The 13389-nt window shown below is 36.5% G+C and overlaps 1 protein-coding gene and 1 long non-coding RNA gene across 2 annotated transcripts; both read right to left on the bottom strand.

Moving 5' to 3' along the window:
- Positions 1–2205: 2205 nt before the first annotated feature.
- LOC145040155 (uncharacterized) lies at positions 2206–2857 on the bottom strand. The gene is made up of 3 exons (XR_013679868.1): positions 2738–2857; positions 2621–2671; positions 2206–2250 (listed from the first exon to the last, which is right to left on the bottom strand). It is a non-coding gene; the product is annotated as an uncharacterized LOC145040155 (long non-coding RNA).
- A 559-nt stretch (positions 2858–3416) lies between these two features.
- On the bottom strand, positions 3417–3929 carry LOC145040156 (uncharacterized). Its single transcript, XM_078988128.1, has 2 exons — positions 3662–3929; positions 3417–3557 (listed from the first exon to the last, which is right to left on the bottom strand). The coding sequence occupies exons 1-2, from the start codon at positions 3926–3928 to the stop codon at positions 3531–3533; spliced, it is 294 nt and encodes a 97-aa protein (XP_078844254.1). The 5' UTR covers position 3929; the 3' UTR covers positions 3417–3530.
- Positions 3930–13389: the final 9460 nt, after the last annotated feature.

Here is a 13389-nt window from a genome sequence, read left to right on the forward strand (position 1 = left end):
CTCGTGAGTGCCCATGACTCTCACAATAGTTCAACAACAAGAAATAGTAGGAATGGTATAGGGTTCTAATGATAGAAAGTAATCTGATGTCCACTTATATCCCTTTGGTGTCCTCTGGCATCCCACTAGCTTCGTACTCTTTGTTTGATCCCTTCTCGAAGTTCTCTTTGTTGACTATTTTAGTGAGGTGGTGTCTCTCGTCATGTTATCAGTGCGATAATGGGAATGTCTAGAGAATCTATGAGAATACTCAATCTATTTATAGTACTAATTTTAACTTGAGATCCTTATTGAATCTTTCTATAATTACATAGAGTATACTAATTATATATAACTCGGATCTAATAGTCATTCGAATATGTGATACTACTCCAAATCCACATCCAGACAAGGAAAAGGAAGTGAACCGAAACCACACATTCTAAGTCTATGAGATCTTTACTATATATAACTCTAGGATGTATAAACTTTGCCATCATAGACCGATTAGTAAGGGTCCTTTAATTCTCATATAATTATTTACAGTTATTGAAGATATTCCTATAGTATCTCTGTTTTGGGTCTGGTTCTTAGGTTTCTTGTTACTATACACTTTTAGTATTGTTATTGGATAGTATCTCCAAATACTCAGATAGTATTTTACTTTATGTTTTGTTCTAAATACTCCTTTGGACCTAGTATTTGGTAAGTTTTAGGTTTGCCGCAACACCACTATCATCCCCGAACACACGTTCACCATATCTCAAATAAATATAGTTTATCAGGCTATATTCATTCCAGATATGATTACATAACTGCCCAGTTTTGACTGTTGTGCCCAACAATTAAATACCTTTGTTATGTTCTAGTATGATATTGTTCTATAGTAAGTATGTAGGTGCGTAGATATGTATACTTTTAGTTAAGTATTTTAGTACTTAAAGGTACACTACTAGAAAAAGGCCTTTTACGACGCTCATTGCGCGTCGTAAAACGCTCAGACGACGCGCAAATGCACGTCAAGGAAGGCCCTGTCATAAAGAGAGACGACGCGCTTTTGCGCATCGTCTACAGACGACGCGCATTTACGATGCGCATTTACGACGCGCGTTTATGACACGCAATGCGTATCAAGGAAGGCCCTGTCATAAAGGAAGACGACACGCATTCGCATGTCGTAACCTTACGACGCGCGTGTTAATGACACGCAATGCGTATCAAGAAAGCCCCTGTCAAGAAAGGCCATGTCATAAATGAAGATGACACACATTTTTGCGTATCATAATTTTAAATGTTTAAAAAAAATATTTTTAATAGATTTAGTAATTTTCAAATTAAATTTGAATTTAATGCCTCATAATAGAAAATAAAATATCATTAACAAAAAATATAATCCATTTCATAAAATTTAATGTCATATACAAATAATCATTCCAATAGTAAGTAAATGTAACACATTGCTAATATTGCATAATATTTATTATTGAAAACAAAACATGTACAACATTAAAAGAAACCCTTGAATAAATTCTCCTTTGACAATCACCTTTGACAATTTTCTTTCTAAAAGAATAACCTGAATGCAAGAACTTTGAGAGGCTGCAAGGCACTAATATGTCAAATTTGTTTGTCTGCATGTTTTCAGCCAAATATAGGAAATTTCAGGAGTATGTATACATGTCATTTACATATATATATATATATATATATATATATATATATATATATATATATATATATATATATATATATTGACATAACATAAAGCATACATTGACATAACATAACTAATTCCAAACAATTCAAACATGACAAAGGGAAAACAAAGGTGGCATACCTGATGCATTCACCCTCATCTTACAAGAAACCCTGCATTTGCTTCAATTTGCCAATTTCACGTTTCAGGTATCGATTTAAAGAATTGGTGGGATCGCAAGCATGACGTACCGGAGGGCGTTTCTGTCGGCGATCGATACGCAATCGTACCCCGTTTGGGATCGAGCCGTTTGGAACGTGGATCGTGACTACTTTGGCGAATCCTGTGACTATGGTCCCCAACTCCTCCACGACTCCATGGAACATTTACACAATACCCTTCTCCACCCATGGACCCCACCTGATAACATATATAAGAGTGAAATGACCATTTTACCCTTCTCGATGTAAAAAATGAGAGAGAAAAAAAATTAGGGTTATGTTTACCTCATGGGCAACGCCTGTACCAAGGTAGAATTTTCCACCTTCATGTCTATGTAAGGATATATACAACACCTATAACAATTAAAACCAGTATCATCAGAAATAGTCAGATAGTAATATACAATGTTATTTATGATTTAAAATAAATTAATCAACTATATTGTTTTATATTTATGTTGAGTTTCATTTTTTTTATAGGAGAATGAATGATAGTTAATTTTACATGGCCTCCTGCAATTTATTACCAGAAAACACTTATAGTGTTTATGTTTTTTTTAAATATCACAAACTCTTTGTGGTTAACCAAGAAAAAAATTATTTCTGTGGTTAAACCAAAAAAAATACAGAATATGGAGTTAACCATATAATAATAATATCATTAACAAGTTGAAGAAAGTAGTATCAATTATTGCACGAATAAAAAAAATAAAAATAAAATTACTGTTTTGTTCTGCTCAAATATTTCTTGAGTTCCATTTCCATGGTGTACATCCTGTAAATAAATAAGGTTAGATAACTACAACTCATACTTTTTTTTTTTAATTACAAAGATTATTACCCAATCAACAATCAAGACTTTTTTTGCTCCTGCAGCTTGTGCTGCTGATGCAGCAATGGCTGCATTGTTATGCAGACAGAATCCCATTGCTTGTCTCACTCCAGCATGATGACCTGGAGGACGCACCTGACCCATGACCCATGACCCATGACCCACAACCCATGATCCATCAAACATAAAGATTAATGTACCTAGCAAATAACTGTTCTCTAATATTACAAATTTTATAAAATTTTAATTTGCAAAACTAAAAGATTAAACATAAAAGCTCATTAGAATCCAAATAACTGTTCTCTAATATTACAAATTTTATAAATAAAAATGGGTTATATTGCAAATTTTCATTCCATTCCTTCAAAATGAGAATTTACAAAAGAGAAGGAATCACACACACCTGCAGTTGCCAGGCTGGCAGCAATTGCTCGAAGACGATCTGGTCTTTCTGAATGAGGAAGAGACTTCCTTTCAACCTACAAATTATAAAGATCAAAAAATGATGACATCAAAATTTTTTATTTATAAAACCATCAAGACTATTAAAAATAATTTTTTTTTAAAAATGAAAATTGAAATATCGGGAAGAATTCTTACTTCAGAATGAAGCAACATCCTGTCATCCAAATTAACAAAAGTAAAGGTCATATAAAACTATGTTAAAAAACATTTGATGTATAAAAACTAAAAAGAAACTTTTGCAAGGTCTTACAAAATTCTTCATTTGAAGATGACACTAACAAAATACTACCAAAACATCATATCCAAAAACCACAAAAGAACATGCTTCATACCATCCTCAGTCAAACAAACTGAATCCCATACCCTACAAAAAAATATGAAAAAAAAAAAGATAGTCAAAAACATGCAACCATAAAAAAAACAGTTTAAAAACAAACAATGAAGATCAATGGATATAAAAGAGCTTACATCATCGGACTCTTCTTTCTCTACAACTTTCTCCTCTTTCTTTAACTCAGCTGCAGCGGCTGCAGCGGGAGCAGCACCACTACCACCTGTTGCGGCAACTGCAACACCACCACCGCCACCTGAAGGAACAGAAGCCAACTTCTCCCTTCCAGATGCAATCAATTCGGTGATATCTTTACCCTTAACCTCCGACAAGAGTAATTCAATTCTATCTTCATCAGCATCAGCTCCAACTGCATTAGTGAATATGATCATTATAATTGCCATTAAGCAAATCATACAGTTTATGAAGTTCAGGGTTTACATGGATGCAACATGGCACCTTAATTAGTGAGGACTGTTGGAACAGGTCCCAACCTTCTCACTCACACAACACAGATATATATGTATGCAAAAAGCAAATATAGAGATATGAAAGTACTTTGGACTCAAAGCTGCTGCACACTGACTTCTCATATTCAGAAAACAAAGGCTATATATATAGCCTGTAGTACATATCCAATGGAAACAAACTAAAACGGTCTACAAGGTTCTTATCTCTTAATCTTGCTAAACTTACTATTTTCTTCCTTGATTCGAACTTTCTTGTTTGGTCACTTCGAATCTTATTACTTGCTAGTCAAACCACTTAGGTTTGATCTTGCTATCTTGCTTCAATCTTCCTCTATCTTGCTTAGACTCTTGTTGTACCTTGCTTCAATTTTCTTTCCTTCTCGATCAAAAGTGATCGCTTGCTGCTTCTTTCTTCTTTCTTGCCTGCTAGCATGTCACACAGTTGTGTTGTTTTTTTTTCTTCTTCTTCTTCTTTCTTCTGATCACAAAGACCTAGCACCACCGAGTCCTTTTTCCTGCTTCACTCTCTACAATGAATCTATCTCTCGGCAATGGAGGTGATCGGCTCCAACAATGATCGACCTCTTCTCTCTTGTCTCTCTTCTTTCTTCTTTCTACTTTCTTCATTCATCTTTCTTCATGTCTTTTCTCTTTCTTCTTTCTTCTTTCTACTTTCTTCATTCTTCTTTCTTCTTGTCTTTCTTTCTTTCTTCTGATTGTTGCCAATCAAACATTCTTTCTCTTGCCGACCTACTGCTGCTTCTACTGCTCTTGTTGCCCTGCAGCCAAAAGATCCTCCCTCCAAAAGATCCTCCCAAAATCATCAATCACAATTACAGAAGTTACAGTTAGATATTCCACAAAGTCCAAATCTAGAAAACGAAGATGCTCACATAAAGCCCAATCACGATGGATCAATGATTTCAAAAACGAAATGACAGATTAAGGGTGAATCGAATTGTAAAAATTATCTATTTCTAAGCGAGCATCCGAGTGTAATTAAGATCTAAGCCGCATCACAACAAATCAAATATTCAAATTAACGAAACTTACGAGAGATTGGAATTGTCCGTACAGTTTTGTTCTAGTGGCGGATGAGGCATTTTATCAAACATGTTGCATGCATCATCGATTCTTCCCCATTTACTGTATAAGTCAATTTCTCGATTTCTATTTCTCTTTCTCCCATTCCAGTCTCCGACTTTCTGTTGCTGTGATAGAGAGTTTCCTTCCGTCGCTGGGATTTGAGTAGTGCCACCACTCCTCCGAAGCCTCTAAGTTTTCTCGGTCTAGGTCACCAGACCTAATGTTGCTGGCAAGGGCAGGCGAGATGAGATTTCCGGAGATAAGGGGCTCCATCGGCTGGGTGATGCTGGAAAGCGTTGGACGGTGGGGCAGGGCTAGACGGAGGTCAGAGGTGGGAGACGCCAACACCAAGAGAAACGTCGGAGGTGGGAGAAGCTGTCGACGTCGAGAACCGAGAAGAAGAGAAAGGGTTTGTCAAAGTGAGAAGGAGAGAAAATGAAGTTGAAGAGAGAATGAGCATTACAGGAGGGCATAATCGGGGCAAGTTCTTGAAAAAAAAAGCCCTAGCTACTAGGGAAATTAAAGTGGAGGGAGAAAAAAAAGGAAGGCGGGGATTTTAAGTTTTTGGGATTTCATTTTCCCCGGATGGAACGCGCGCGTTCTATTAAAATTTATAAAGCGACGGTCGTAGACGACACGCAGGTGCCCTCCGTGTTTTTTTTTTTTTTTAGACACTAATTTTAGGGCACGCAAAAATGCGCGTCTGAAATCCTTTAAATTTTGGAAGAGATGACATTATTTTTTAGACACTCACCTTTGCGTATCATAAATCACTACGTGTCATGGTTCGTGCGTCGTAAAAGGCTATATTTCTAGTAGTGGTATAAACTCTTGGTCAGAGTATTTTAATCCCATTGTATTTATAGTCTGTATATCTTTTATGGGTTGATATACTCAATTCACTATAAACAATGCTCTGATACCAATCTGTCACACCTCAAAACCAAGAACAGCGGAAACGTTCTGGGGCGGAGGACGTCATGTAAAGTATCACAACAATGCAAAGTAGCAAACAAGCAACAACATCATCCATTGAATTAATAGTATAATTCTAAATACAAGTGTGCTCTTTCATAGAATAAAACAATATAATGAATATTCAAAAGAAAAGACGAGTCTTGACTGCTCCGTCTTCACAAAACCTGGTCATCGTACCTGTTTATTAGTGACCTGAGAATACAAGTTATTTTGAAAGTGAGTATCAGCATAAAGCTGGTGAATTCATAAGTATTTAACGTCAATATTTGTAAATAAAACTTGTAATAAAAGACTTGCAATAGTTTTGAGGAAATTTTTGTATAAGTATGAAAACCCTAGAAAATCCCATATTTCCTACTAGTATAAAAAGTAGTCTTCTACCAAGAACCGAATGAAAGTAAGTAAATATTCTTCTAACGAGACTCACTGAAAGTAAGTAAGCAATCTTCTCACAAGACCCGTTGTAAGTAAGTAGTCTTCTCATGAGACACGCTGTAAGTAAGTACGTAGTCTTCTCATGAGACCCGCTGAAAGTAAGTAATAATGTGATTGATAGTCCCCATACTAAAAGTTCTCCTTAGAAGAGATTCTGGGAAACTAAAGGTGACTTCCACTACGAATCGTTAGGTCGAAATCCACATTTATGATACGTAATCATATATATATATATATATATATATATATATATATATATATATATATATATATATATATATATATATACCCAAAACTATACCTATAATAGTTTACTAGAAATATATGAACGTATACCTTTGCTACCCAATGGTACTAAACTGACTAATTAGAACCTTTATATCTACATATGTATACAAAACAACTAACTGATACCTTAAGTACACATCCAGACAAGGAAAATGAAATAAGGCGAGTTAGCAGTTCTAAGTCCTTCAAACAGTATTTATATAACTATACATATATAGACATGCTTTAAACAATTGTACTAGGAATAGTAAATAGTATCTCCTAACTACACCTATTATAGTTACCAGTAATGCATGTGAATAACCGAAAGTATGCCTTTGCCACCCAAAGGTACTGAATTGACTGATAGAACTTTTATGTCTATATATGTATACATAATATATAAATAATATTTAGATGACATTCGGACAAGTAACCGATACCCTAAGGCCACATCCAAACAAGGAAAAGGAATTAAAGCGAGTTAGCAGTCCTAAGTCCTTTAAACATTACTTATATAACTATACATATATAGGCATGCAATTAACAATATAAAAGTATAAAAGAAGTTTTGGTAAAACCTTTGAAAAGTTTAATAAATAAGAGTTGATGACTTAATATCAGTTTATAAAATAATTTGAAAGCAGTTTGTTTGATAAAAACATTTTAAAGCATAAGAAATCCTTTGTTTGAAACATAATTGTAACAGAGTTTGAAAGGAAAGATATAGTATTAAATACAGTTTAATAAAGATTTTAGTATAAAAATTTGTTTTGAGAAATCATATTCAACTAGTATACTTGGTGGAACAGCTAAAAGTGTAGCAAATCCATAGTTTGATAGTTATTAATCACATGTGATTGATATAATAACTATCATGATTGAACTTGTATTCCTTCCCCCCCCCCATAAAAGCATTTACAAATATTTAAAAGGTTAATTAAGGGGTATGAACTCATCTATTGTGAGTGGATTGTACGGAAGTGTCTGACAAGGTATAGGTGTCAAGTGGAGACTTGAACATACACAATGGTCCTAGTTAACATATAATGAAACATATATGTATCCAATTAGTCATTTAACAAATAATTAACCAAGTTAAGACACCCTAGGACATGGAAACACTTTGATTCAAGTGCTATATGTACTGAAGGGTTGCATCTAAAGGTTGTATGGCATGACATTGGAGTTTATGGCCTAAGGACCACTCCTTATGGAGTTTACGGCCCATGGTCATTTCCCCATGATTTTATGGCCATAAACTCATGGTACTAAGTGCCATTTGGTGTTTTGAGGTCTTATAAGTCATGATTGAGCATCCAATGATCAAGTCCAAGCCTTAGGAAAGCATTAGGGGCACAATATTACGACTCTGTAGATTTTACGGCCTAAGGACCATATCCTTATGTGTTTACGGTCGTAAAATCTTATGGGGACATGTTTTGATTGTTTTTTAAGGTCTTAAACACTTCTAGGAAGGATCAAGGCTAGCATCCAAGGCTTAGGAAGGGACTAGGGTCAATTTAACCCCATTTAGAAGGGTTTACGGCCCAAGAACATCCCTTGGCCATAAAATCCTTTTATCTTATGTATCTTGGTGATTTTCAAGTGTAAACAAGTTCATATTAAGCACACAAGAAGCTAGGGCAAGTTTACTTACAAGATAGAAGCTTGATTTGGTGTTTAAGGTCCAAGAACACTAGTGTGTGTTATTGGTGTTTTGAAGAACACTTGAAGATCTAAGTGAAAATCAATAATGAATGGATGAAATGATGTATAACGGCTAGATGTTAGGTTATAGCAACAAATCAAGTCGAGAAACACTTACGTTTTCGGAAGATCGGGTGAAGAACGGGATGCTACTTGAGAGAGAATCAGGGGTGTTCTTGAGAGTGAAGAACGGGTGAAGAACGGGATGCTACTCATTGTCTGGAGATAGTCTCCGTCCTGAAATTCATATTAGAGCTCATACATGGTTCTTCAGTCACCATCTCGGGTATACGAGTCGTATATAATTAAGATTGAAAAGGTAGTCGAATAAATGATTCTTCTCTAAGCTCAAATCCAAACAAGGAATAGAAGTTAAAGCGGAATAATCAATTCTAAACCTGTAGAATCTTGATTATGTACCACCCTAGCGTATACTTTCCGCCGTGATAGGTTAATCGTATGGGCCTTTGGATTGAACTTGACGTACTGTACGAGTAGTTTTCCGATGAGGTTTGTTGATGTTACTTCGGGTAGGTCCTGCAATACTTCGTTGTGTGCCCCTTCCGATTGCAACTAGTGCACTACATCTCTCTTCATTCTCCATTATGATGGAGACCGCACTTGTTGCACTTAGGAAGATTACTGGAATAAGGCCTAGGAGCACTTGGAGCAGCTGAGGCTGGAGCATGTGGTGTGGGTGAAACTTGAGTGGTTGCAGCATTAACTGCCATTGTTAGTTGCTTTTTGGATGATTCGGAGCCTTGACGTCCCTTCCTTTTGTTGTTCTTTCCCTTTTCGTTGTCATTTTCCTTCTTACCTTCAGCCTCCACTGGTTTCTCACCCTTCTTGTTGTTGTGGTCATACAGCTTCTTGGCCAATCTCTTGGCACTGTCGAAAGTTTTGGGATTTGCAACTATCATGTTTCCTTGAATCGGAGAGGTTAGTCCCCAAATGAATCGTTTGATCTTCTTTCCTTCTGAGGTGATCATGCCAGGGCATATCAGAGACAGTCCGCTAAACCTTGATATGTATGCATCTATATCATCATTTCGAACGGTGAGATTCCACAGCTCTTGTTTCATTTTTTGAATTTTTCCATGAGGGCAGTACTCGGCCATCAGCATTTCTTTCATCTCTTCCCATGTCATGGAATTGGCTATGGGGAGTGTCATGGCTTCCACGTGTCCGTTCCAGCAAGTGAGTGCTTGGTCAACGAAAGTGCATGCGACAAACTTCACCTTCATCTCCTCAGGGCACTCACATATCTCGAACACCGATTCCACCTTCTCGATCCATCGTTTCAGGGTAATCATTCCTCCAGTTCCGTTAAAGGTTCATGGTTTGGCTTTGGTGAAGTCTTTGTAGGAGCACGTTTTGGTAGGTCCTTGATTCATCCCGTTGTTTGAACTTCCAGCCCCTTGTCCGTTGACTACTCCGTTGTTCCCCTGGTGAATTTGTGCCATCAATGTGGTGACCGCAGCAGATACAGTTTCTTGGAATGCAACTGAGTCGACTTCGGATAGGGTTGGCCCAGGGTTTCCGCGGGTGGGTCGTTGAGGCATCTTTATGTCATGGAACGGAAAGATGTTGAGTGTCTGTGGTTTTTGTGAGGTTTTGATCCTATAAACTAGGTTTGTGACACAAACTTAAGTAATTTTACAAATTAGCACACAATCATGGATATGTAACACATAGCAGATTAAAACATCACAGTAAACATATAAAATTTTTCGTTACTATTATCCACACTTTGATACATGAAAATTTTGCTCTAAAGAGCATACATAAGCGGTACAAGTTCGGCAGCATAACGGCTCTATGAGTAGTGTAATCACTTAAACATAGAGTCGATGGTACATAGCATAGATCCTAGTGACATAGTACTAAAGATGGGTATGACTAGTCCCTCGTACGGTGAGACCTATATAGCAGGTAGTAGAGCAGGTCCTATTAGTAAGGATGATGACGATGCTCAATCGTCGAGGTGATGCACCAGAAGTTCAGCCAGTTCATCCGCCTCTTGGGTGATTACCTCTACTTTTCGCTCGGCTCGCACAGCCCTTGCCTTAGCCATAATGAGTTGAAGCTTCAGGTTGATAATTGCCTCCTCGAGAGAGCGTAGATAGTCTGTATCGACCCCTTGAAACATGCGGAAATTTGACGGGGCTTCCGACTTGTGAGGTTCACTACACGCCTCCTTTACACCCTTTTCTTCGTCTGATCATAATCGAAATCAACTATCACGTATTTGTCTTGTTCCTCTTCGGGTCCAATGTCATGTGCTCCCCCTTGATCTCCTTCAGGCTCATCTTCAATCATCCCGTGAGCCACTATGACCTGATGAAACTGAATGCCATGCTGCTCCCCTTCCATAGCGACTGAGAGGAGGTATACGAATAAACTATCATTACTCCTAGGACGCTACAATTATTGTATAGATTAAGCTGATGTTCTCTTCTTGGTGATAAAGGGGTATGTTTTTAGGTTCCCTAGCCATCAAGATTTCCTCGGGGCATGTGATAGTTGTGCCTTGGAGGAAATGTAGTTGATCAGGCTACATCCACTCCTTGATACGACTATGAACAGTCCTGGCTTAACCGAGATGCTAGTATTATCTTGTTTGGTTCGGTATTATGTTCTTTTTCCTAATTCACACAAGCAAAGATGTTTTATCGTGTTGTTTTACTTGTTTTGTTCAGAGTTGTGTTAGTCCCTCTTTTTGGTTTATAGTTGCATATCAATGTGTGGTTAGATATGCTACTTCACTACAAATAGAGCTCTGATACCAACATGTCACACCCCCGAACCAGACGGCGGAACGTCCGAGGGCTCTAGTGACTTAAATTGAATACCAATCTTAACATAAATCTCACCATGCATTAAAATAATACAATTGATATTGTTTACATCTAGTACATTGTTTTGAACATTTCAAATTCATAACATAGATTAGCTGATAGATATCATAAGCAAAACACCCAGACATTACTTGGTACTTATTCTTCGGTTTACCTGTTACCTGAGAATACAAGTTAATTTTGAAAAACATCAACATTTGAAATGTTGGTGAGTTCATAAGCAATGTTGTGATAAAATGATTTGGTGTAGTTTGTAAAACCCAGAAAATCCGATATTTTCTGAAAAGATCATTGTTTATAAAATAAAAGTGTGAAGATCCGTAAATATATGGTTGTTGATTTTCAAAACATGTATAAATGTTGGACTTTAGAATAAATCGCGCAAGTGAAGATGTTGAACTTCCTAGGAAAACCCGATGTTTTCCCAATACATAAAATACAGTGATTTCTCAATTGTTATACCGTCACGACGAATGATTTTGATTACTCAGGAGGCGTTGGATTAATTTGGGCTTGTGAGTTGTTATAACCACGCATTAGAAAATGACTAGTTTATAACTACAGATTTCAAACGATCCTTAAATACGTCGCCCGTTACAACTCACTTAATCCACAACCATGATTACTCTTGAATAACGTCCTGAATTTGTTTATCTTGATTTCTCATAAGCCTAACAAATGAGGAAAAGGGGGAGTACGAAGTCCCGTTATTTACGTGAGTTATTTTAGGCTGTCGGGGATGCAAAAGACACGTTGGCCCAACTCGCATTTGATTTCTTGACCTCACTAGCAACACTAATGGGCCACTAGGGCCCAATAGAACATTAGAGCCATTGAAGTCCTTTTACATGAAATCGGGTCATAGGAGACCCAATAACACATAAGCATATTCCCTTTGGGCCCAAAGATCATGTAAATGGGCTAGCAAGGCCCAACAAGCATGATTTGAAACTTCCAAGCCCAAAGTTTGTAAATTGGCTCATCGTAATTATCGCGTATTTATTTAGGTGGTTTGGTTTAGCGTTTGTTGTTTTGTATTGATTCGAGACCAAATCACTTCGTTTGTAACGATAATTGTTGTTGAAAGTGTATTTGTTTTCCATTTTGTTGGTAGTCGTGGATCTTGTATTTTTTATTAATGTATTAATTTCTTTAAAAGTCGAATTTGACCTTTTCACTACCCTTCTTTTATAAAAATAACACTTTTGGTCCTTTTATATAAAAGAATTTCATTTTTAGTTCCTTAAAACATTTTCTTGACACTTTTGTATCATAAAGTTGTTGAAAAGATAGTTCTAACCCAAAATTTATTTTGTTGGCAGCTTCAGCCCTTCCAGAATGGTGTTTCTCGGTTAGAACCCCATTTTTCTCAACTTTTATAGTTTTGGCCCAAAATCTAAAAACTTTGCATTTTTGGTCCTTTTGACAGTGAAAAGCATTTTTGACCCTTAAAATATTTTTTTATGCTAATTACCCCCTGTTTTACTAAAACTTTCATTTCAGCCCCCACAATTTATCATTTTTCGCATTTTGAGGCTTATTGGGCCGAAAAGCCCAAAATTAACCCATTAAGCTAAAAATTTACATTTTAAGTCCCTTGAAAATTTTATTATTCAGAAAAATGATTATAGAAACTATTATGACCCTTTTGACCCTCAAAAAACCGTGACTTATTGATTTGTAACCCAAGTTTCGTATTTTTGACAATTTAAACCCTAAAATGGGTTTTATGTTAGAATATGTTAATCATAACCTTATAAGCTATCATTCTTGACTTGTTTGGTATAAAATATCTTAGATTATGTTTGTTTCCATTCTCATGTCATAGATCTCGGGTTTACACCCCTTTTGTTTACATATTCATCACAAAAACACATGAAATCACATACATACATGCAAAAAATCACACATATCATACACATCCACATAGATCTACACAATTTCTTGTATTCTCCCCCATAAAACGCATGAAAACGGAAAAGAAAGGGGTATGAAGCTCACCTTGAGATGTAGTTTCGGTTTTGAAGAAGATTGGGAGAAGTTTGGTGCTATTTTCGGCCC

The sequence above is a fragment of the Lactuca saligna genome, chromosome 4 (assembly GCF_052625555.1).
Source record: "Lactuca saligna cultivar CGN05327 chromosome 4, ASM5262555v1, whole genome shotgun sequence".
NCBI lineage: Eukaryota > Viridiplantae > Streptophyta > Magnoliopsida > Asterales > Asteraceae > Lactuca > Lactuca saligna.